Consider the following 23648-nt stretch of genomic DNA (forward strand, 5'->3'; position numbering starts at 1 on the left):
TCCTCATCCTCCTCATCCTGTGTCACGCAAGCAGAGACAATTGTGCAGTCCCCTGCAGTTGCCAGGGTGGATAAACCTGCCTCCTTATCCATATCTATTCCTGCCATAGCCCAAACATCAGCCATTGAGGAGTCAGCTGAGTTATTTGACCACAGCATCAGCCACTTGCTCCTTGATGATGCCCAGCCATTACTGGATTCAGATGTTGGTTCTGAGGTTGAGGATAACAAGAAAACTGGTAGACAAATTGACATTCATGTTCCCAAGCCTCAGTGTATTGCCAAGTTGTCTCTAGTGGTAATGATGAAGATGGAGGCGATAGAGATTATCATGATGAGGTCACTGATGCGACTTGGGTGCCAGATATAGCAGAGGAGGAAACTGAAGGTGAGGCGGCACAACCCCAAGGAGGCCGACATCAAGAAAGAGTGGAGAGCAGCCACCCTATTCCACTTCAAATTCTGCAGCTATCTCCCAGCCCACTCCCCAAAGCTCAGTTGTCTGAGCCTTTTTCAGCACTTCTGCAGCAGATCGCACTGTTGTATCTGCAAACTGTGTCTCAGGCACATCAAACACCAACCATATGCATATCATTGCAATTTTTTAGGTTTACAGTCCCCTATAGGTTTACAGTGGGAAGGTGCCCCCAACACCCAAAGAATAATTTTTCTGCTCCTTTTTGACAGGTGTATATCATTGCAATTTTTTACAGCAAGGCCAATTCTTGCTTTCATCAAGAGTACCTCTATAGGATTACGGTGAGAAGGTGCCACGACACCCAAAGACCCAAAGACCATTTTTACAACAAATCTCTAATATTGTTCACAGTGCACTATATTGTAGCCTCATCATACACACTGGCTCCCCAGCTGTTGCTGAGCAAAATAAAGGCAGCTTGCAGGGAAAATATTATTATTTTTTTGGCTTTATAAATGCAATTATTGCTGCAGTAAATTCTAGACATGGTACAGATCTGCCACTTTACAGGTAGACTTATGCCCCGTACACACGAGAGGACTTATGTCCGACAGACTTCCAAAGGAGTTCCGCCGGAGTTCCGACGGAGTTCCGACGGAGTTCTGACAGACTTTTCGGCCGAACGGACTTGGCCACACACGATCACACTAAACTCCGACGGATTCGAACGTGATGACGTACGACCCGACTCGAATAAGGAAGTTCATAGCCAGTAGCCAATAGCTGCCCTAGCGTCGGTTTTAGTCCGTCGGAGTAGCATACACACGAGCGGAGTTTTCGAAGGGGACCGGGTCCGGCGGAGTTCCTTCGGGAAAATTTGAAGCATGCTTCATTTCTAAAGTCCGTCAGACTTTGGCGAATCAAAAGTCCGTTGCAGCCCACACACGATCGGATAGTCTGACGGACTCGGTCCTTTGGACTTTGGATGTTAAAAAGTCCGCTCGTGTGTACGGGGCATAAGGGGACCCCCCAGGCATTATATTGGAAGGAATTTTTATTTTTTAGGCTTTCACTTTAAAAATCAAAAAATAATTACTCATTTAAAAATGTTTTTCACAAACTTTTTTTATTGATACATATCCCCCAGGGCAGGACCCGGACCTCTATAACCATTATATGCCCAATTACTTGCATATAAGCCTTCAAAATTGACACTTTTGATTTTTGATGTTCGGGTCTCATTGACTTTAATGGGGTTCGTTAGTCGGGTCCGAACTTTCGTGGTGTTCAGAAGTTCTGGTGCGAACCGAACAGGGGTCTGTTCGGCCCATGCCTACTCATGTCCATAATGGGGGTGGTAGTAACACAGCCCCAAAGGATTCACAATGGCTCAAAAGTGATATGGTCCAGAAATATTTAGACAGAATAAAGGTGGATAAAGCACCTGGACCAGATGGCATCCACCCGCAGATCCTAAAAGAACTGCGCTCTGTCATTTCAAAGGCATTGTTTCTAATATTTAGGGACTCGTTAATGACTGGAATGATACCACTGGATTGGCGCAGGGCCAATGTGGTGCCCATATTTAAAAAGGGATCAACGTCTTTACCAAGTAACTATAGTCCTGTAAGTTTAACTTCTATATTTTGGAAGATACTAGAGAGTTTAATAAAAAGACCACATAGATGAGTTCTTGCTGGAAAAAAATATTTTAAGCAATAGACAGCATGGATCCATGAAAGACAGTTGTCAAACAACCTGATTTCTTTTTATGAGGAGGTAAGTAAAATCTTGGACAAAGGGGTGGCTGTGGACGTGGTATACTTGGATTTTGCAAAAGCATTTGACACAGTTCCACATACACGGCTCATGTGTAAGGTAAAGTCTACAGGCTTGGAAAGATCAATTTGTAAATGGATAGAAAATGGGCTAAAAGACAGGATTCAGAGAGTAGTGGTTAAATACTCTAAATAATCTAAGGTTATCAGTGGTGTACCCCACTGATAATCAGTGGGATTAAAAGTACCATTTCTGTCTTTGCAGACGACACTAAGCTATGTAGTGGAATAACGTCCTTACAGGATGTCTCCAATTTGCAAGCCGACCTCAATGTACCTGTCTAATTGGGCAACTATGTGGAAAATGAGGTTTAATGTTGATAAATGTAAAGTTATGCACTTGGGGGCTAAGAATATGCATGCATCATACATAATAGGAGGAGTACAACTGGGGGGGGATCCGTATTGGAAAAGGATCTGGGGGTTTTAGTAGATCATAAGCTCAATAATAGCACTCAATGCCAAGCTGCGGTTTCTAAAGCCAGCAAAGTTCTTCTTGTATTAAGAGAGGTATGGACTCCAGAGAGAGAGAGATATCATTTTGCCCATGTACAAATCATTAGTAAGACCTCATCTGGACTACGCAGTTCAGTTTTGGGTACCAGTTCTCAAAAAGGATATTGGGGAAGTGGAGAAAGTGCAGAGAAGGGCAACCAAACTGATAAGAATCATGGAGTAGCTCAAATGTGAGGAAAGTTTAGAGGAACCAAATGCATTCTCTCTTGAGAAAATAAGATTAAGGGGGATATGATCAACATGTACAATTACATAATTGGTCCATATAGTAAACTTGCTGTAGAGTTTTTCACTTTAAGGTTATCACAGAGGACAAGAGGGCACGCTTTACGTCTAGAAGAAAAACTATTTAATCTCCAAATACAGAAAGGTTTCTTCACAGTAAGCTGCGAAAATGTGCTCAGTAGACTGCTTTTAAAAAGGCCTGGATTCTTTCCTAAATGTATATAGTATTACTGGATACTGAAATTTACAGGTAAAGTTGATCCAGGGAAAATCTGATTTCCTCTCTGGGGATCAGGAAGGAATTTTTTTCTCCTGCTATAGCAAATTGGATCATGCTTTGCTGGGGTTTTTCGCCTTCCTCTGGATCAACTGTGGATTTCGGATTGAGTATATAGGATTGTATTTTTATTTTGTTTGGGTTGAACTGGGTGGACTTTTTGGTCTTTTTTCAACCAGATTAACTATGTAACTATGTAACTGTATCCTGTTCATTCAAGTTGGATGGAAGTAGGATCAATGTCTCAGGGCTTAGTCGGATCAACAGTCATTCAGCAGTTGTATTTTAGTAAGTAACCCCCACAGATTTCAGATGTGCTAAAGAAAGGTTGTTGTAATGTAAGATACTGGCAGGAATGCCAGTTCTATGTGAGAATCTGCGGCGGATAGGGTCCTTACACTCTCCATTTACCAGTCCTTCAGTTTAGACACTGGTGACTTTGACAGTGCCTTTCTTTTCTATACATGTAAAGAAATAATATTACTCACCCAGCTGTTTATTTTAGACACATAATATATGAATACAGGAAATAGATCATTTTGTGAGTGTGATCTGCTTATAACATTTTGGAAGGTGGAAAGAAGACTAAAACCCTGATGTTGAAATGTGACAATAAAATTGTCACATATTCTGTTGATTCTGAGGCAGGACTGTAAGGCCTCATGCACACTGGTTTCTTCTAAACGTTGTTTATCCTGAAAAAAGAAAATCAGCGTTATAAACTCACCTAAGCTTCATATTTTCAAAACAGTTTGGGTGAGTTTAGCAGAGTTTATTAGAGTTTGGAATTTGGGAGTTTGTTTGTTTATTTCATTGGCCAGAATTTTAATTTATTATTGAAATAAAAAAAACTCTGAAAGGCTAAATGTGCCGAGTGTTCATGCGTGTTTATGAGCATTTATGTGTGTTTAGCATTTTTTATGGTCAGCATTCCCGCTCCTGAATGGCATTCTAGGGCGTTCAGAAAACAGCCTATAAACTCCTCTGCTGATAAACTACTGATGAACTGCTAAAAACTGCAAAAAAAATGGACACATAGGATAACATAGATTAGAGTTTACACCCATTCTCACAAGAATGTGAGTTTAACAGCAGCAGTGTGCATGAGGCCTAAAACTTTGCCAGCTCAAAGTTTCTAAATACTTTACATGAAAGTTCTTGCATATATAACCCAAAAGAAGACTTTGAATTAAAGGGGACTTTTTACCCCAAACTGGTAAATCTTTCTGTCTGTCATTCAAATGCCCCTTTCTGAAAAGCACTGTAAAGTAATTAAAACTGCAGCATCTATTTAATAAATCAATAAATTTGATCAGCTCCCTGATTACCAGCCCTTCAGAGCTTTCTGGGAAGGCTACATCACCAAAGGCTATAGGTAGATCTTCGGAATGTAAAAACAAAATCTCACAGGTTTTTTGCCAATCTAACAAGATTTTGATATACTAATATACTGATACACTGCACAAATACATTTCTATCTAACCCGCTTGGCAGATTTTATTTTACTTCCTGTCCCAGAGATGTAACGAGAAGCGAGAGGAAATCTCTGCAAAGTTAGGGAAGCCCCTCTCCTAGCTAGTTGTTCCCAGAACCAGTGTCCCATTGGAAAATGTATCCACTGTTTTAGTTTGTATTTATTTTCTGGTAACCACTTAAAATGTTATATTTTCTTTTTCTTTAAATCCTGGTGACAGTGGCTGTTGGAACAAATAGGAAAGCGTACGTTTTCCCAGTGAAGACGCACACAAAAATACAGATATGAGAGGGGTTCTTATGTACTTCAGCCCACACTAAATAGGGTTTTGGGTTTAGATACACCTTGGCTGGCTGGCCATACATTATACAATTTTCATGTAAAATTTTGCTTTAGAGTTGCCAAAACCATATAATATGAGGTAGAATCTAAACACTTTCAATTTGTATGCAATCAGGCAGGCCCTTGCACTACATAGTTGAAGGTAAATTAAAAGGAAATTGAATTAGAAAATTGTATAATGTGTGATCGGCTTTAAATAGAAAAGCAGAATGATAATAGGATAAATGACTGAATTCCAAGCATGTTTGTCGATACTTGCTTACACAAACTTAGCTCTTCTTGTATACAATAAGCAAAGACTGTTTTTCTTTCCACCTCTCTGTAACACATGATATTTGTTAAAGCGGAGGTCCACCCTAAAGTGGACCTTCCGCTCATTGGAACCCTCCCCCCCTCCGGTGCCACAATTGGCACCTTTCAGGGGGGAGGGGGTGCAGGTACCTGTACAGTACAGGTATCTGCACCCACTTCCGGTGTAGATTCTGCAGAAGGTACGCCCCTTTCCGCAGAATCTATGCCCCTTTCCGAAGGTCCCCCGCTGCCTGCTGGGAAACACACGGATCCCAGAGACAGCGGGGACCATCCTTATTGCGCAGTGCAACTCACGCATGCGCAGTAGGGAACCGGGAAATGAAGCCGAAAGGCTCCACTTCCTGATTCCCATACCCAAGATGGCAGCGGCAGCACCCGAGAGACGATCGAGAGATCAGCTTCGGGTGCCGACATCGCGGGCGCGCTGGGCGGGTAAGTGTCATTATTTTAAAAGTCAACAGCTGCAGTATTTGTAGCTGCTGGCTTTAAAAAAAAAAAAAACGGCGGACTCCCACTTTAAGTGATTTATTGGCAGAGATTAAATGCTGTCTTATCTGTTAGCTTTTCACATTTTATTGCCTTGCTTTGCATAACCACATCTTTTATGTCACGCATAAACACTATTTCAAAAGGTTTAGATGTGGGGGCATTTTGATAATGTCAATCATTTATTCTTGACTAGTCCTTTGCTTATGAATAGGTGAATATTTGTAAAATATTGTACAGTATTTTAAAGTTTTACCAATATTATCACACTGAAAAGTCCTACCCCTTATCCTAAATACATTGTAACAGGGGTAGGTCTAACTTTGGCACACAGCTAAGGCATTTTTAATGTACAGATATATTGAGCTGCATACGTTTGCTTGTTGTCACATATGATTTGTGCTCTTGAAGGTGACTATGAAATTATTCCTCTGCTGGACTACTACACTTTAGTATGTTGTAGCTGAGAAAGTTGAACCCGGAAAATAAATGCAATTTTCATAATGTAACATGGGTTTTCCTCCAACTCTACTTTTATGAGATAGGCACAAACACATAAATAGGAATTTGCTAAAAAAAAATATTGCAGTTTTTATCCGTAGATCATCAGCTAGCATGGGCAAATTTATTCAGCAGGCCTGTGTCTATAGATGGCACAAGTAAAGAAATTACTTTTTCCAGCATAGTTGTTTGGCACACATTTTTCCCCAGCAATAATAATAAGGCCATCCCAACTTCTCAAAAGAAAAAAAAAAGAACCAGCCCTGGCAGCAATACTCACCTTCAATCTAAATCTATCTCCAGCAGTGCTTCTTCTTTGCCACAAGATGTCCAGCTGCATGCAATTCTAGGGTATTGATGCAGAGAGGTACCACTAAGGAAGAGGACCCACTGTGCAATCAGGAATTAGTTTAAAAAAAATACTAAAATACAGCAGTGCACCAAGGAGCCTGGCTTTGAGTTTTAAACATTGTTACAGTATTCAACGTAAAAGAGGTGAATAGGAAACATGCACCGAAGAACCAAAGTTTTTGTGCCAGCAGACTCCAGTGATACTCAAAAAAGTTCTATAAAAGTTCTATTATTCTATAGAATAATTGATTTATGACATTTTAATGTAATTAATTACAAATGTGCTATGTTTGCCCTGAAGCATTTACTAGAAGAAAACATTCTGTAGATGTTCTTCATTAATTAAGTATAAAAATAACCTAATTCTGAGGCATTAATGGCATGGAAAATTGAAAACCACTGCATTACATTAAAAAAAAAAGGATCAGCAGGTGCTTCTGATGGCACTGGTGCTTTATGAATTAACAAATCTGGGTGATAATTTGGGAGGTAAACAGGATTTGGGAATGTGACAAGTGTTTCAGAGCTGTTTATTCATATATTAGCTGCTCTTCTGTTCTGAGTTTTTAAATACTTTTTAGTCCTTTACGTCAAACAATATCTTGATTTTAATTTGAGTTTTTCTTTTTAAATGTTTGATCTTACCAAATCGCTTTCAAATGATTTAGCAGAATGCTGATCTTGTTCTGGTACAGCTTACTTTTTATCTGTACAAGGAAGCTGCCCTTATTTGTAAGGGGAATGCTAGGGAGAATCCCATTTTAAGATAATCTACAAATACATTATCATCAGTCTCTTCACAGTTCACTGATTTACTAACAGACATATCAGCCTGGATGTCACACCACTTCCTCAAACTGAATCTATCTAAAACCAAGCTCATAATATTTCCTCCCCCATGTTCTCCTTCCCCTGACTTCTCTGTCAATATCAATGGCACAACTATCAGTCCGCCCCCACATGCCAGGGTGCTAGGGGTAACCCTAGACTCTGAACTGTCCTTTCAGGCCCACATCCAATCCCTGTCCAAATCATGCCATCTTAGCCTACGCAACATCTCTAGAATACACCCATTTTTAACCAATGACACCACCAAGCTTCTAATTCACTTTCTGGTCATCTCTCACCTTGACTACTGAAACTCCTTCCTCATTGGAATACCTTTACATACACTATCCCCCCTTCAGTACATAATGAATGCTGCTGCAAGACTCATCCACCTTACCAACCGTTCAGTGTCCTCCACCCCTCTCTGCCAATCCCCACACTGGCTTCCATTCACCCAACAAATAAAATTCAAAGTACTAACAATAATTTACAAAGCCATCCACAACTGTGTCCCCAGCTACTCTCAGAAACCATGAACCAGACCGAGACAGAATTACAGTAAAAACACACTTGTTTGTTAATAAAAATAAAAAGGTAAATAGAGTAAGCGTAGTCAAAGCATAGCCAGAGTCCAGTAACCAGATCGGGTAGTCAGCCAAGCCAGATTTCAGTAGCCAGATCGGGTAATCAGCCAGGCCAGAAGTCAGGGATCCAAGTAGAGGAACAGCAAGCAGGATAAGGAGCTAGAAGGGATGTCAGCAAAGCCAGTCTTTAAACAGGAACGCAGGAGATGGTTCCTTGTGATGTGACCAGTGTGAAGGCAGGAATGAAGTGAGCTGGAGATCTTTAAGTAGGCGGGACTGATGAGCAGATCCACAACAGCTGGCTAACTGTGAAGAGAGATGAGAGCTGGCAATTAGCTGACAGCTGAGCGGCCAGCTTAGAGAAGGAAGGGCTGAGCCAGCCCTGACAGCGGCATCACTAACTAACCTAGTCTCAAAATACCAACCAAGACCTTCTGCTCTCTAGCTCCTTTGTCACCTACTCCCATGTTCGTCTACAGGATTTCTCCAGAGCTTTTCCCATCCCTACCCCCATCTGTCAAACTGTCCCCTAATCTATCCATCTTTAGACGATCCCTGAAAACCCTTCTCTTTAAAGAAGCTTATCCTGCTTCTAACTAATACACTGTTTTTCTTTCTCCATAAGCTCATCCTCCACAGCTATTACCTTTTGTATTAATTGACCCTCCCTCCTAGATTGTAAGCTGTAGCAAGCAGGTCCCTCTCATTCCTCTTGTACCAAATTGTAATGTAACTTTAATGTCTGCCTTCATTCGTTAAGCGCTGCACAAACTGTTGGCGCTATATAAATCCTGTATAATAATAATAATAAATATATACCTGTAATACTTCCTTGCTTTTTCTTCCTGCAAAAGACCTTTGCGTCTCCAAACCTGCATCATAAATATTTTTCATTACTGTGACAAAGTGTCAAACTGGCCATTCACATGTCAAGAAACTGCAATCATGCTTACTGTCATGTACCTTGTACGAGGACGAGGTGCTGAGAGGGCTCCCCTGCGGCTAAGTGCAGTGCACCCCTGGAAGTGGTACAGGGAGTACAGTACCTAAAAAAGCATGGTTTTCCCGTTGCTGTGGTTTGATGCGCATCTGCGTATGCCAATATGTACGGGAGCGCGCCTGATGCAGCCATGATGGGTGTTGGTAAGATTGCCAGTTCTTTGGCCATTTCTCTGACACTTGCTCTGGATAGAGCAGAGAAGGGATAGATTAGGGAAGGGTTAGAGTCTCTGTAAGATTGTTTTTGCTGTGTTTTGCTTTGTTTTTTGCTATCATGGGGATTTTCCAACATGGGATATGAAAGGAAATCTACCCAATGGAACAAAAATAAAAGCCTGAATGGGTTTCTAACCCTTTCTCACCAAATAATACAAGATGTTTGACTGTAGTTGGGTTTAAAAGTGTGAGGATCCAATAATTTTTTTTTTTAGATATCGCTGGGCCCTAGAGACATAGTCTAACATTCCAATGTTCATCCCAACATTATTTTGTTCACATCCTTGTTTTTTTTGAAGGTTTTGAAATTTTTGCTCCCAATCTCAACAGTCTCACTAATTTATATGCCTGCCTATCAAATTATTCTATTTCCTATATCATACCCAATACATAATATGTGTGCCTTAAGCAGAAGTATGTGTTCAGGGAATGTCCATTGCAGTTTCACCCTCATCCCCCTTAAACACCCATCACCTTCATGTTTTATATGCTTTATTACTGATCTGTTTTGGATTGCTGCAAATAATTCTTTTTTTTTCTTGGACAATTAGTCCTAAACATTACAGACACAATAATAATGGCATAGTGTTTCCTCATGTACTTTTTATTTGGCTACTTGCTATTTGAATGCAAAATCAATCAGATTCAAATGTACTCACAGATATTCTTTTTTTATTCTGTTTGTTATTGCAAAATCTATTGTTATTACTTTGGATTACTATTTTCCCAAAACCCAAATCTTAATAAATGTAGATTAATTGAGAACACTATCAATTCTTTATTGCTGTTTCTGTAACCATTGGGGAGATTTCCCCTCACTTCCTGTTGTAATCAAAACTTGTACACAATCACTTTAGTGGGTGCAGTGACAGAAATAACAGTTTCACTTAATTTCACTCTTTGAAAAAATATGGCCACGAGTGTGATATAATAGAATCATAATGGAATTATGATTCCATTATATCACACTCGTGGACTGATCACAATTATAGTACTTCTGCATTTGTCTTTGTGTTTAAATGGTGCTTACTGTTTTCTTCACTCGGGCATTTGAATGTTTTAAAGGCGTGTGCAAATTAACTATTTAATATTGACTTTCAGATATCGATATGAGGCAATTAGAAAGCCATGATCCATCACCGGAAAAACATGGCCTGACTGCACAAGATTCAATGTTACGTAAAATTTTGGAAGGTAACTATGTTTTGAAGGTGTTATAAATAATTACAATGGTACTGTGTTTCTTGTTCCCCACCTTTAATATGAGGCTATTTTTGTGTCTATCTTTGCACTTCATTCTGCTCACTATAGATGTTACAGTCTAAAGAGCCGCACAAATTGGCTGAATATCAGGCGGCATCGACCGGTTCAATAGAAACCAGCCGACATTCCATCAAAGGGGCATGACCAAATAAGAACAAAGGGGCATGACCGGAACAGCATCTGATCAGCGCTCTCAGCCAATGTGTTCTGGCGGGGGGGGGGAAGTCCTGTCAGAACACAAAAGCTCAACAGGGGAGATTGCTGTACTAACATTCCATAGTTAGTACAGCAACTCCTCCCGAGCTCTTCAGTTGTTTTTTGTTCAGCCCGCTGGGTTAAACAAAAAAAAAAGAATAGTGTGTACTAGGCTTTACTGTACAATCTTTGTACGATATCCTAGACTACCTTATCTCTCCGTTAAACTTGTATTCAACCATAAAGTTCCTTGCACTATATAGTTGATGGATTTACAGGAGATTGTAATATGTGCAATGAGCTTAATGACTTACCCATTATAGATTTGTTAACTTCACTATTTTTGAACTTCACTACTCATTAATTGCTGGTGAGGCATTCACAGTACACTAACAATTTAGATTTTTATATGTAATACATATTTTTGTGGAGCCTCATGCCTCCAAGAATATAGATTAATGTGTAAACATAAGTGCATATTGAAGTACTATCTTTAAAATTATAACGAGACCCCCATCTGGAACCCCCTTGAGGGCTTCTTGGATCTACCTGTTCTTCTGCATCGCCATGACCTTGTGAACATTCCAACGCACCTGACACTCTGGGATCAGACATCTTTTACAACATCTTTAAATGACACGTCACACAAGTCAAATATGTTTATATTATCTAAGCTTTTACTGGAGTAAGTAATGTGGTATTGATACACAAAGGAGGGTAATTGGTCAACCCGAGTTCTGGATAACAGCCCAGACTCAGAAGAATAGTTTCCAGACAAGACAGCTTAAGCCCCATACACACTATCAGATTTTCTGCTGAGTTTTTCCTTCAGATTTACCAAAACCATGTAGTGCAAGGGCCTGCCTGATTGCATACACATTTAAACTTCTAAGGTTTGACCTCATATTATATGGTTTTGGTAAATCTGAAGGAAAAACTCAGCAGAAAATCTGATAGTGTGTATGGAACTTTAGAAACCGTTCAACAGCACAAAAGCATAATTTACATATATGTACAATGAAGTACCACCTGCAGCATAAACTGAAAGGACAGTAAAGGGTTTACTATCAGGACAGGCAGACACACACTGAAGGGGAACCCCAGGCTGGCCTATTCAACCTTTATATCCTAATGAGAGATAAGACAGAATAGGGATGGAATAGGGCCCTTTAAATGGTAATAACAGCAATGTCCAAGATGCAGGCCTGATAGTCTTCAATGGCAGTTGGAGCTCATTAGATTGTATCCAATAAAGCACAGTGATGTGATAGCAAGCCGAAACGCTTAAACAGGCTAGTAATACTCCTTGAAGTGGTTTTAGGTAAAGGTGTCTATGTACAGTGTTGCAAACAGAATTGTAGTAAAGTGTTCCCAAGGTAAAGTGTCTGTACACAGTGTTCAGATAAAGCAACAAGGAAGGATTGCAAAAAAATGGGCAATTGCCCTCTCAACAACGACCAGATGGGCTAACATCTTGCAGACAGCAACCCTGGAAGAAAGGTCCTTCAGCGAAGCGACCAGCAATGACCCACGGCTGCTGGGTGCAGGCGACTGTAGTGTAGATCTACTGGGTGGGTGCCGCGTAGGCGTCTTGACGAGGAGCAGGCAGGGTTAGGCCCCCTGGAGCTGGGTTGGAATCACTTAATCACCGGGTGGTAGGCTGCAGCCCCTCCCCTGCCACAGAGAGATCTGTGCTCGGCAAGGCCCAAGAAGAAGAGAGTGTGTGTGGGGTGGATCTCCTGACCCTTTTATAGTTTCTCCCAAGAGTCTCCTCGGGTTGTAGCAAGGTCTCCTCGGGATGTGTAATCCAGATGTAATGTCACACAATGGAATTGCCGGTCTGAAAGACTTCCAGTCCCACAATCCTTTTTGGTCGGGCACACAGATATGATGACAGTCACTGGCGCCCAGCCAGGGGCGTTGCTAGGTGGCAAAAGGACCAGGGGCTTCAGCCCCGAAGTCCAAGGCCGGAAACGGGGGAGGTGGGTGGTGTACGTGACGCAGGCTTTTTTTTGGCTGGGCCGTGACCTACCTGACCTACATACACTAACCTACCTGACCTACATACACTGACGGTAGTGACCTACATACACTTACCTATCTACACTGACGGTAGTTACCTACATAACCTGGCCTACATACATTGACCTACCTACACTGACCTACATACGCTGACCTACCTACGCTGACCTACATACACTGACGGTAGTGACCTACTTACACTGACCTACATACACTGACCTGCCTGACCCACTTACACTGACATTTACATATACTGTCTGACCTACCTCAGCTCAGTCGTGGTGTGTGGTGTCACAGTAGTCAGTCAGTCCTCAGAGGAGGAGGTGAAGAGGAGAGGAGAGCGGCCCGTCCGAGCGCCGAGTGGGGATGTGGCACAGCAACCGCTTTGTAATTCCCGCCTTCTGGAGCCTGCATCGCCTATGATGGACGTCACACATCCTGCGGTCCCGGCATTGGACCAGTGGGACGTCCATCATAGGCATTGCAGGCTCAAGAAGGCGGGATGCTATGGCACTCGGCCGCACTCAGCAGCGATTGGCCGCACTTGGCGGCGCTCGGCAGCGCTCAGCCGCACTCAGCCACACTCGGCGTCACTTGGGATCAGATCGGTCCAGGCGCTCGCTGCTCAGGGCTAACAATGGAGAGCTGCATGCCTGAGACTTGGGGCTTTTCGGGGTCACATTTGGGGCTTCAGCCCCCCCTAGCCACTCCATCCTGACGCCCCTGCGCCCAGCACTAGTGGAATAGGTCTATAGGTGAAAAATTATGGGGAATTGCACAATATTATGACTGCAGTCCACATCGCTACACTGCTTTCAATGCTTTGTGGAGTACCAAGCACCAAAGCCTTTATTAGAGCCTATATTGACAGGTTTTTAGCTTGAGCTGATGTGCAAATGCAGCTTACTTTTAAGTACATTACACTTGCATTTCATATCAGTTGAGAAACTTATGATCACAGTTCACTGACGGGTACAACTGACCTTCTTATAAACATCGACCAGCTTCAAGATGCATTTGTATTCACACTGAATTGTATAGAGAGATTGCATTTTTAATGTGAATAAAAACCATTGACACAGGCCCTAAGTAAACAATTGATCTCCAGAGCACCCTGAACCACCCTCACAAGGACTGCACTCTGCAAAATACCTGTTAAACAGATGCATTACATAATGTTTTTATTAATAAATATTTTCAAACATGATGCTCAAAATAATATTATACAAATACAATATTACAAGAGTAATATGCCTGTACTATTGCCTGCAGCTAATAAATGATATTTGTTTTAATGAAATTGCTAGGAAGTAGCCCGGGCATTTATGATAAAGAATATGGCAATGACATGGAAGGTACTTACCAACAATGTAGTAATGAAGATTATGATACAGTGAGTAGTGTTACTTCTTCCTCAACTACACTAACGTATCGGCCACCTATACCTATCCCAAGACCAGAGGACCCACCAGAAACAGAACCTTTCATTTCACAGGGTGAGTCCTGTAGTTTTTAACAATCAAAGTTTACTGTTAAAATAGTAATTTTACTCTGAGTTAAAATCGTAGTGGTCACCTTGCTTGATATAGGAACGCTCAAGTACAGCCCCTGACATCATGAAAGGGCCTGACATAATATGTGTATGAATTTATTGCTACAGAAAGATCAGGAGATGGTCTGCAAACAAAACATGCTTAAGGAGTTTTTTTTGAGACTGTGAGCATTTTTCAGAAGACAGACATTGGGTGGATACATGTTACATCAGACTGCTAGAGATCACTACTTTACTCATTATAGACCTTTTACAAGTTTACACTTCCACATGTGTCCTCCCTGCAGCCCTTTAAACTGACTTGTGCTACATTTGGTATTTCTAGGTAGATCAGGGAAAAAAATAAAACATGAAAAGAGAAAGGGGATGGACAGCACAGAAAAAAGTAAGATAACATGAAAAAACACAAACCATTAACTACTAGAAGCCAATTTAAAAAATATTTTTCTTTCACTTACTTGAGTAAGCGACAGCACAGACCATTGCCTGTAGGGGCCCTGAGGGCTGTATGTGCCAAAGTTAGGCACCAGGGTTATAGATCTCTTGAATATAGTACAGATTCTGTATAGTTTTTTTATGATGTAGCACCCTCCTAGTTAGGTTTCTAGGTAAGTTTAGTTAATGGCTTCTGCTGAAATCAGAGAAGCAGTAATTGTTGGGTCTGGTCTGTTCAGAGCTTTACAGACTCCCAGAGTTTGATTACTTCCCACTGCTTTCAGAAGAATTTTCAAATTACCAGCCTGAGTACTGAACCAGGTTAGCCTATCCCTGGGGATGTGTGCCTGTCATGAACTAGAAGTGACCAGAACTGTGTGACTGCGACAGAGTGAACCAGACGTAAATAGGTGAAAGTAAGTTTATTAGAGTAAATGCATATAAATGTGAACACACCACCAATACGAACTGAGTGAACAAATCAAACAACCGAACAGTGAAGATAAATGAACAAACCAGCATATGTAGCAAAAGGGAGTACCAGAATCATAGTCAAGCCAGGCCAGGGTCATAAATAGGAGGTCAGCAGATGGGGGGACAAGGAGAAAGGGATCAGGTTGTAACAGGTTCAGGAGGCAGGATGCAGGAAACAAGGATCAGGATCAGGTATCAGGTAAACAGGCTGCAGGTCAGGGCACAAGGACAATACCAGGGCAAGGTGTGTGTGTGCACTTGTTGGGTATTTATACAATGGCTGCTATAAGTCATGTGACGCCTGACTGCAGAAGGTAATACCTGCTCCACACTGCCAGGATCCCTCCGCTGGTGGATGCCAGTACTGCGGACCAAAGATTACATAATTCCAGCAGGGAAAAGCTCCTCTGACAGCTCCAAACTGCCAGGAGACATCTGCTGGTGGATCTCAGTACTGCACGCCAAATGATCGATATTACCAGCGGAGGGAACCTTTCCTTACAGTGCCCAGGTGGTGGCTGAGTTGCTGTTAAATAGTCTGAAGCTGAGGAGATTGTCTTTTTTTTTCCCTGTGGGGATGCATCTGTGAGCTAAGAGGAGGGGTGCTGCTTGTCCCTGAATCCCTTTGAACTGTAAGGTGGACTACTTTACAGGAGGCTGCACCTATGGACTAATCTTGTTTCAGGTTGTGATTTTTTGTCCAAATTTTTTGGAAAATAAAGAAATTAAAAAAATTTCGCTTTTTTTCACAATTCTTTTTTTACCAGCCGTCACCAGTGCAGCATCATATGACTGGTGTGGAGGTGATCAGGGATAATGACTGGTGACAGTATGTGAAAAAAATAACAATAATAAATTATTATTTATATATTTATATATTTAAAAAAAAAAATTCAATTGTTTTTGCTATTTTTTCTTTACATTTTGTTTTAATACTATCATTGCTTGTTACAGTGATGATCATGATATTGAAAAACATTGAGCTATGCATCAGCCAAATTGTTTTTATCAGAATTTCTTATTTTTATCTGATGTTCAACAAAATATTTTAGTAATGTTTTTAATAGTTTGTGGTTCAATTGGTGCCTAAAAAATCCTAGTCTGGGTTCTCCATTTTCCTTAAGCAGTGTTAGAGATGTGGCACCTTGGTCAGACTAATTTTTTGAATAATGAGATGGTGAGATTTCCAGCTGGGTGCTGGCTTTAACTACTGTGCCCATTTTATTACGAATAGAAGTAAAGATATAATTAGGATTAAGAAAAGTCAATCAGGTAGTGGGAAGAAACCAGGTAGCTTACTTTACACAACAGTGCTCTGATATAAATAGGTAAGATGAAAATTAATTAAAAACCAGTATAGCGAGCTCTCAACTCCACATTGGAGGGATGAACCTAAATGAAAATAGCCAGGTAGATTAATCTAGATCATGGATATGCAATTAGCGGACCTCCAGCTGTTGCAGAACTACAACTCCCATGAGGCATAGCAAGACTCTGACAGCCACACGCATGACACCCAGAGGCAGAGGCATGATGGGAATTGTAGTTTTGCAACAGCTGGAGGTCTGCTAATTGCATATCCCTGATCTAGATCATAGATATGTTTATTATTCATAGAGGTGTATAGCTTACTAATTTCAAGCAAATAACAGTGTCCCCTTCATCTGCGTTGTCTGCCTCTGTTTTTCAGAGTTGGGACAGACTCATTTGGGACAGAGGCTTTTGGAGGGGACTGAATACTAGTCTATTGGATACAGACTATGAGCCCTGGCTTTTAAGGGAACACTACTCTTTGTGAGGCATATGCCTGAAGATCCTTAGAGTAATGTTACTTTGGATTCATGTCCATGTTTCCCCAAAACAGACTCTGGGATCCATGTTAAGGGCCCTTTATGCCACATTTTCAGCCAGGATGGCTTCACACTGTGGGACTCATAGCAAATACTGATGTCATCAGCAAGCCACTTGTCTGTTGTTGTCTGGTATAATGTGTTTATTGCAAGTAGGTCTAGTGTGCCCCTTAAAGGTCTTTCACCCATTGTTATTTGTGTTAATTAACTCAGCTATTGTCTACTAACACACTAACCCTGTGGGCTGTGTTTATACTTATGAATTGTGCATTGCTGATGGCAAGTCTGACCTGAATAGTCTGGGTGGGCACTGAGTCATCCAGGTGTCTAATTAAGGTCATGTTTATAGGATATGTCGGTTATTGTAATTATATTCCTGTCTGCAGGTTGTATTGTTAGGGTAATATGATCAGGAGGGGGGAATGTCCCTTTCAAGCGTATAAAAGCCTATATTCTTGTTAAAATAAACAGTTCTTATTCTGGTTTACTCCAAAATTGCCATTGTCTAGTTCTTGGGGTGACTATAGCCAGATTCGCTGGTCTCATGTTCCAGAGCTTTGGGAAGCAGCATCTTGGCGGAGATACCCAGTTAGGGTGTCTGGGTTCCGTCACAAGAATCACAAGCACTCTTAAGGGCCTTTGTCGACAAGCTTTGGGCTTGTGCCATTGCCATCAGGTTGACATCAGTTTGAGACACTTCCAAGTTCAATAAGAAATCAGTTAATATTCTCTGATCTGAATTTGACCTGCTTTAAGGCAATTTTGCATTTCCATAGACTTTTATGGGAATACAAAACTGAGCATGCAAAAGTGAGCCAAAGATTGCTGACTTAGGCTTTTAACCTGCACCATATTAGTAGTGAGGGACAAAGAGTACCATACAACCTACCTTATTATACTTGTAACTGTTAGAGGTACTTGGAAAACTAGATCTCTGTTAAGATATTTAAAAAATCTACAGCATAAATAAAAATGTATTTCTTAGATTTGTGGAAAATTAAACTTGACTACAAAAACTGACATGTACAAAAATATCTGTTTTTTATTCAACAAAAAAATAATTATTCATCAAAAATTCATTAAATGCATTTTTACCCTGGAAGAAGGAGGGTCAGAACTCTGGGCCAATTAGGAATCTATTGATATGCACAGTGCCTCTGTTTTGAACAGAATAACAGGAAGGCAGATTAACAACGTGCATGTGTTCGTTCATTGTTCAATCACAGACTGGAATGGGTCATTGACCATGCTGTATTGCTTAATTGCAGTGTAGTTTGCAAGAAGATTACGCATGTGAAAAGGAAACAACTGCAGAGCGCAGAAATTAGTAGACCAATATCACATCAGTTTATTACAATAAAGCACACTTACATCTAAAATGAACAGAATCCAGCCTCCAGTTTAGTGGGTAGTTGGTATAGCAATAATCAAAGAACTGACCAATCCAGGAGCTTGACAGGTTTGACAACAAGGATGGTGCCTCTGAAACGCTTAGAGGCCGCCCACTCCTGTGTGTTTGTTCACCACACAGACCAAGAGTTGCACAAGGCATGACCGCAGATGCTGCTGGCTCTGATCAATTTGGCGGGTCTGAATTCACTGCTCAGAGGCTCCTGGGTCGGCCAGTCTGGATGTTTTCTGCTTATTGCTGTAGCATCTATGCACTGCACTTGAGGCTGGATGATGTGCATTCTAGATGCAAGGGTCCTTTACTGTAATAGAGTAATATGATATTAATTTACTAATTCCTGCGCCCTGCTGCTATGTTTCCTTTTCATGTGCCTGGACTGGATCCTCCACAGATCTGGATTTCAAGAGCCACAGGAACAAATTTCATATTGTTACACCTCCATATGAGCATTTATCTTTTCATTCTATATGTTCAGAGTGCTGAATATCTGATGTATTGACTTTGTACTTTGGTTTGTGAAGATTACACACCCAACTGTTATCTGGCAGAAATGCCAGAATCTTCCGAAAAAGACTTCCGAAAAATTTCATCTGTATGTATTTCAATTGTATAGTTAGTCATTTATAGTTCAACTTGATGTATGGCCATATACATCAAGTAGAACTACTATATAAGTTATAATATATAGCATTGTTACTGAAATAACTTTTGAAAAGCAGAAAGAAAAGACAAAAGAGAAAAGACAGATCCATCTATACACTTGTCAGATATGATATATACACCAAGTCGAACTACAATATAAGTTATAGTATAAAGCATTGCTACTGAAATAACTTTTGAAAAGCACAAAAAAAAGACAAAAAAGACACATTACACTTGTCAGACACAGAAAAATTACATTAACACACACTTCCTCATTTGGAGTATCTACTGGAAATAATTATCTACATACTTTGCATAAAAAAGAGAAGCAGAGAAAGCTGTGTTTGTATTTCCTTTTTTTAGTTAAGAAATCTTAGTTTTGGGAAAGCGAGGGTTAAGGGGGGGGGGGGGTTAGTTCCAGCACAGCAAGCACTACCATGCTGACATTTTTGCTTTAATAGAATGTAAAAGCCCCAAATACTTACCTACTCTGGCCAAGTCACGTTCTGATCACCGTCCTTCTTTGCACTGCTCTTTAATGTGGTAGGATCTACTTTCCAGTGGCCATATGCCTTCCTCATCACAGGGCTTGCAACTGACTTTTTAGTTTACTGTAATCGTTGATCAGAAAATCTCATTAGTTGCTGCAGTTGCATTGCTATATTAAAGCTAAACTCTAGGCAAATATAAAAGACACAGATTAATGCAGCTTTGTGATAATTATTACATACATACTAAAAGGAAATCTATGGTCAACCGTATACATTTTCATTTTATATCAGCATTTTATTAACAAAAATTCAAGAAAGTGTGTGGGGATCATCACAAAGTAAGTTTACAAATTTCAACATCATTCAGAGTAACGAGTAGACTAGAAAAAAAATAATAATTTGCAATGTGTAAATTAATATATGATTTTACATTTTGATCATAGATATACTTTATTTTTTCTAAATCAAAGTGGAGTAAATGTTTGCAATTGACCTGGGATTAGCCCCTTGCAGTCTCCTATACAGCAGGGCTGTAATGTAAGAGGAAGAAGCAGCAAAAGGAAGCTGACAAAAAGCATGCCAATAAGAAGCGAGGGCAAAGAGTTACAGCGACATCATGAGCTCATATTACAGCAAAAGATTGTTTTGTATTTTGTCTTTTAATGGCCTATTTTTGCCTGGAGTTCTGCTGAAAGGACTTGATTGACTAAAGTGTGCTACATAGTGCATATGTTTAACCACTTATTGACCGCCCTATAGCAGATTTACTGCTACAGGGTGGTTCTTCTATGCAGGATCACGTATATAGATGTGATTGTGCACTTCCGCCTACAGGGGGCAAGTGTGCACCACCGGTGGGCCACTTCTGCTGTTATTATTTACAGCAGAAGCCGATCTGCTGGGGACTGGCACTCGTCAGGCGATCGTCAGGCAGTGACTCAGAACAGAGATCTGCCTATGTTAACAAAGCAGATCTCAGTGGGGAAGGGATGGATTGTGTGTCCCTGCAAAGCAAGGAATAAAACCCATCACTTCCCCTAGTAAATGCAGCACATATAGTACACAAAAACACAGGCAAGGCACACGGTTAACCCTTTAATCACTCTAGATGTTTAACACCTTCCAAACCAATGTCATTAGTACAGTGGTAGTGTATATTTTTAGCACTGATCACCATATTAGTGTCACTGGTTCCCGCAAAGTGTTAAAAGTGTCAGTTAGTGTCTGACTGTCTGCTGCAATATCGCAGTCCCACTATAAATTGTTGATCACTGCCATTACTAGTATAAAAAAAAGCATTCCAGTATATATCCCATAGTTTGTAGACGCTATAACTTTTGCGCAAACCACTCAATATATGCTTATTTAGGAAAAAAATGTAAGCCAAACGCCAGCTCACGCTGCAGTTACAGGAACAGTTTTTTTTTTATTTTGGGATAAAGGTATTACATAAATAAATAAAAGCTGACCATGTAAGCACTCCTGACAATAGTAAATGATTTGTCTTATCCCTCTAACTGCTACATTTGCGGGAGAACTTGTTCTGTTTAAAAACAACAGACCTACTAGCTGGTTCCCCAGAAGAAGAGTAACCACTTATGGACTACCCCACCCCAAAATACTGCGGCAGGGTGGCCCTCCTGCTCGAAATCACGTATCTATACATAATATCATGCACATGGTCTGAGGTACGCGAGCCACCGGCAAACTGCTCCTGCTGTGATTGGATACAGTGGAAGCCAATCAGAGGACGCGATGGCCATCGCGACCCACCGATCCTTGACAAGAGAGGCAGATCGGCGGTCTGCCTTTGTAAACAAGGCAGACCGCCATTCTGTCAGAGAGGAAGATGGAGATCTTTTGTTTCTGCTAAGCAGAAACATGGATCTCTGTTTTCCTCAAGTTAAACCATCTCTCCCACAGTTAGAAAGCACTCCCTAGGAACACACTTAACCCTTTGATCGCCACCTGATGTTAACCCCTTCCCAGTCAGCGTCTTTAGTACAGTGAGAGTGCATATTGTTAGCACTGATTACTGTATTAGTGTCACTGGTCCCCAAAAAGTGTCCAACACAATGTCACAGTCCCGCTAAAAATCGCTGATCGCTGCCATTACTAGTAAAAAACTGAAATTTAACACATAGTTTGTAGAAGCTATAACTTTTGCGCAAACCAATCAATATATGCTTATTGGAATTTTTTTTTACAAAAATATGTAGCAGAATACATATGGCCTAAATTGATGAGGAAATTAGGTATTTAAAATTTTTTTTATTGGGTATGTTTTATAGCAGAAAGTAAAAAATATTATTTTATTTTCAAAATGATCGGTCTTTTTTTGTTTATACAGTAGTGCACAAAATAAAAACAGCAGAGGTGATCCAAAAACAACCAAAAGAAAGCTCTATTTGACCACGCAAATGTAAGTTAAAGTAGTGCAGTCCCGTATAGCAAAAAAATGACCTGGTAATGGGGGGAGGGGGGGGTAAACCTACCAGGGATTAAGTGTTTAACTAAAGAAAGCCTAAGAAAAGAAAGCTAATGCAACCACTTCATCTAACAATTAGTAAGATGCAATATATTAAATGTTTGATTTTGGGTGTAATACTGTTTTAAAGCCTTACTCCAGACCATTTTGGGGAAGGATTAGAACCTCTGTTGGGTTTTAATGCCTATTTGTGTCCCTATTGGGATGATTTTCTGTAGACAAACTAAAAGTTTTGATAGAGTGGGGAAAGGTTCAAACCAATATTGCTCTCTGTGCTTTCCTGTCCCATTGATATCCACTACCGTTATTTCTTGTGCAGGTGTCACAAAGGTAGGAACTGGGGAAAATGTACCTAATGGTATAACAGACAGAAATAACAGAGATATATTTATTACCTGTTCTCTACTAATTCAAAATGTAAAATGAAACAAAAAAACTATTGGGAGTTTGGCTTAAAAGCTGAATTCTAGGTATGATTTTTATAGTATAGTTCAATTGGTCCAGCCCGATGTAAGTATACATATGCCATACCTGTGGGATTCCTGTGGAAGCTATAAATCATTGTAGTAGTCTCCACTAAGACAGTGATTACCACTATCTTCCGGATCCCATGCTGAGTGGCTGCCCTGTTGCAAAGTAACCACAGGGAGTTGCCCACTTGGCATGGGCACCAGTAACAGAATACCTTGCATTTTTCTCAATGAATGCAAGGCATTCTCTGATTCAAGGTTCAAATTACTGCTGACTCATGGTCCAGCAGGCATGGGCAGAGACGTTACCTTTCCTTCTTGGCGCACTGGGTATCTCTGCTGGCAGCTAGGAAGGATGCAGGACAAGGTTCTGTGTTTTTGGAGCTTGTTCCGCCACCACACCTCAAAAAAGCTAGTGGTGATTCTGCCACAGCTCTCTGCTCCACCCTCTCCTCTTCTTCTTCCTATGATGTAAGTATACATATGCCATACCTGTGGGATTCCTGTGGAAGCTATAAATCATTGTAGTAGTCTCCACTAAGACAGTGATCACCGCTATCTTCCGGGTCCCATGCTGAGTGGCTGCCCTGTTGAAAAGTAACCACAGGGAGTTGCCCACTTGGCATGGGCACCAGTAACAGAATACCTTGCATTTTTCTCAATGAATGCAAGGCATTCTCTGATTCAAGGTTCAAATTACTGCTGACTCATGGTCCAGCAGGCATGGGCAGAGATGTTACCTTTCCTTCTTGGCTCACTGGGTATCTCTGCTGGCAGCTAGGAAGGATGCAGGACAAGGTTCTGTGTTTTTGGAGCTTGTTCCGCCACCACACCTCAAAAAAGCTAGTGGTGATTCTGCCACAGCTCTCTGCTTCACCCTCTCCTCTTCTTCTTCCTCCATGGCCTCTTCTGTAGAATTGCCCCCTGAACCAGCAATGCTCTGTAAGCGTTCAAGGGGCTACGCAAGCAGTCAGGCTAAAAGATGCCAT

At 40.9% G+C, this 23648-nt stretch overlaps 1 protein-coding gene across 2 annotated transcripts in view; it reads left to right on the top strand.

The window, feature by feature from the left end:
* Positions 1–23648, top strand: part of PIK3AP1 (phosphoinositide-3-kinase adaptor protein 1) — a 196194-nt gene that overhangs the window by 100534 nt on the left and 72012 nt on the right. For both annotated transcript variants that reach the window (XM_077454361.1, XM_077454360.1), the window contains exons 9-10: positions 10468–10560; positions 14154–14342. In XM_077454361.1, coding sequence (XP_077310487.1) covers positions 10468–10560; positions 14154–14342 — 282 coding nt within the window. The remainder of the gene's footprint in view (positions 1–10467; positions 10561–14153; positions 14343–23648) is intronic.

The sequence above is a fragment of the Lithobates pipiens genome, unplaced genomic scaffold (assembly GCF_037356315.1).
Source record: "Lithobates pipiens isolate NorthernLeopardFrog02 unplaced genomic scaffold, aLitPip1_a1.2 Scaffold_25, whole genome shotgun sequence".
NCBI lineage: Eukaryota > Metazoa > Chordata > Amphibia > Anura > Ranidae > Lithobates > Lithobates pipiens.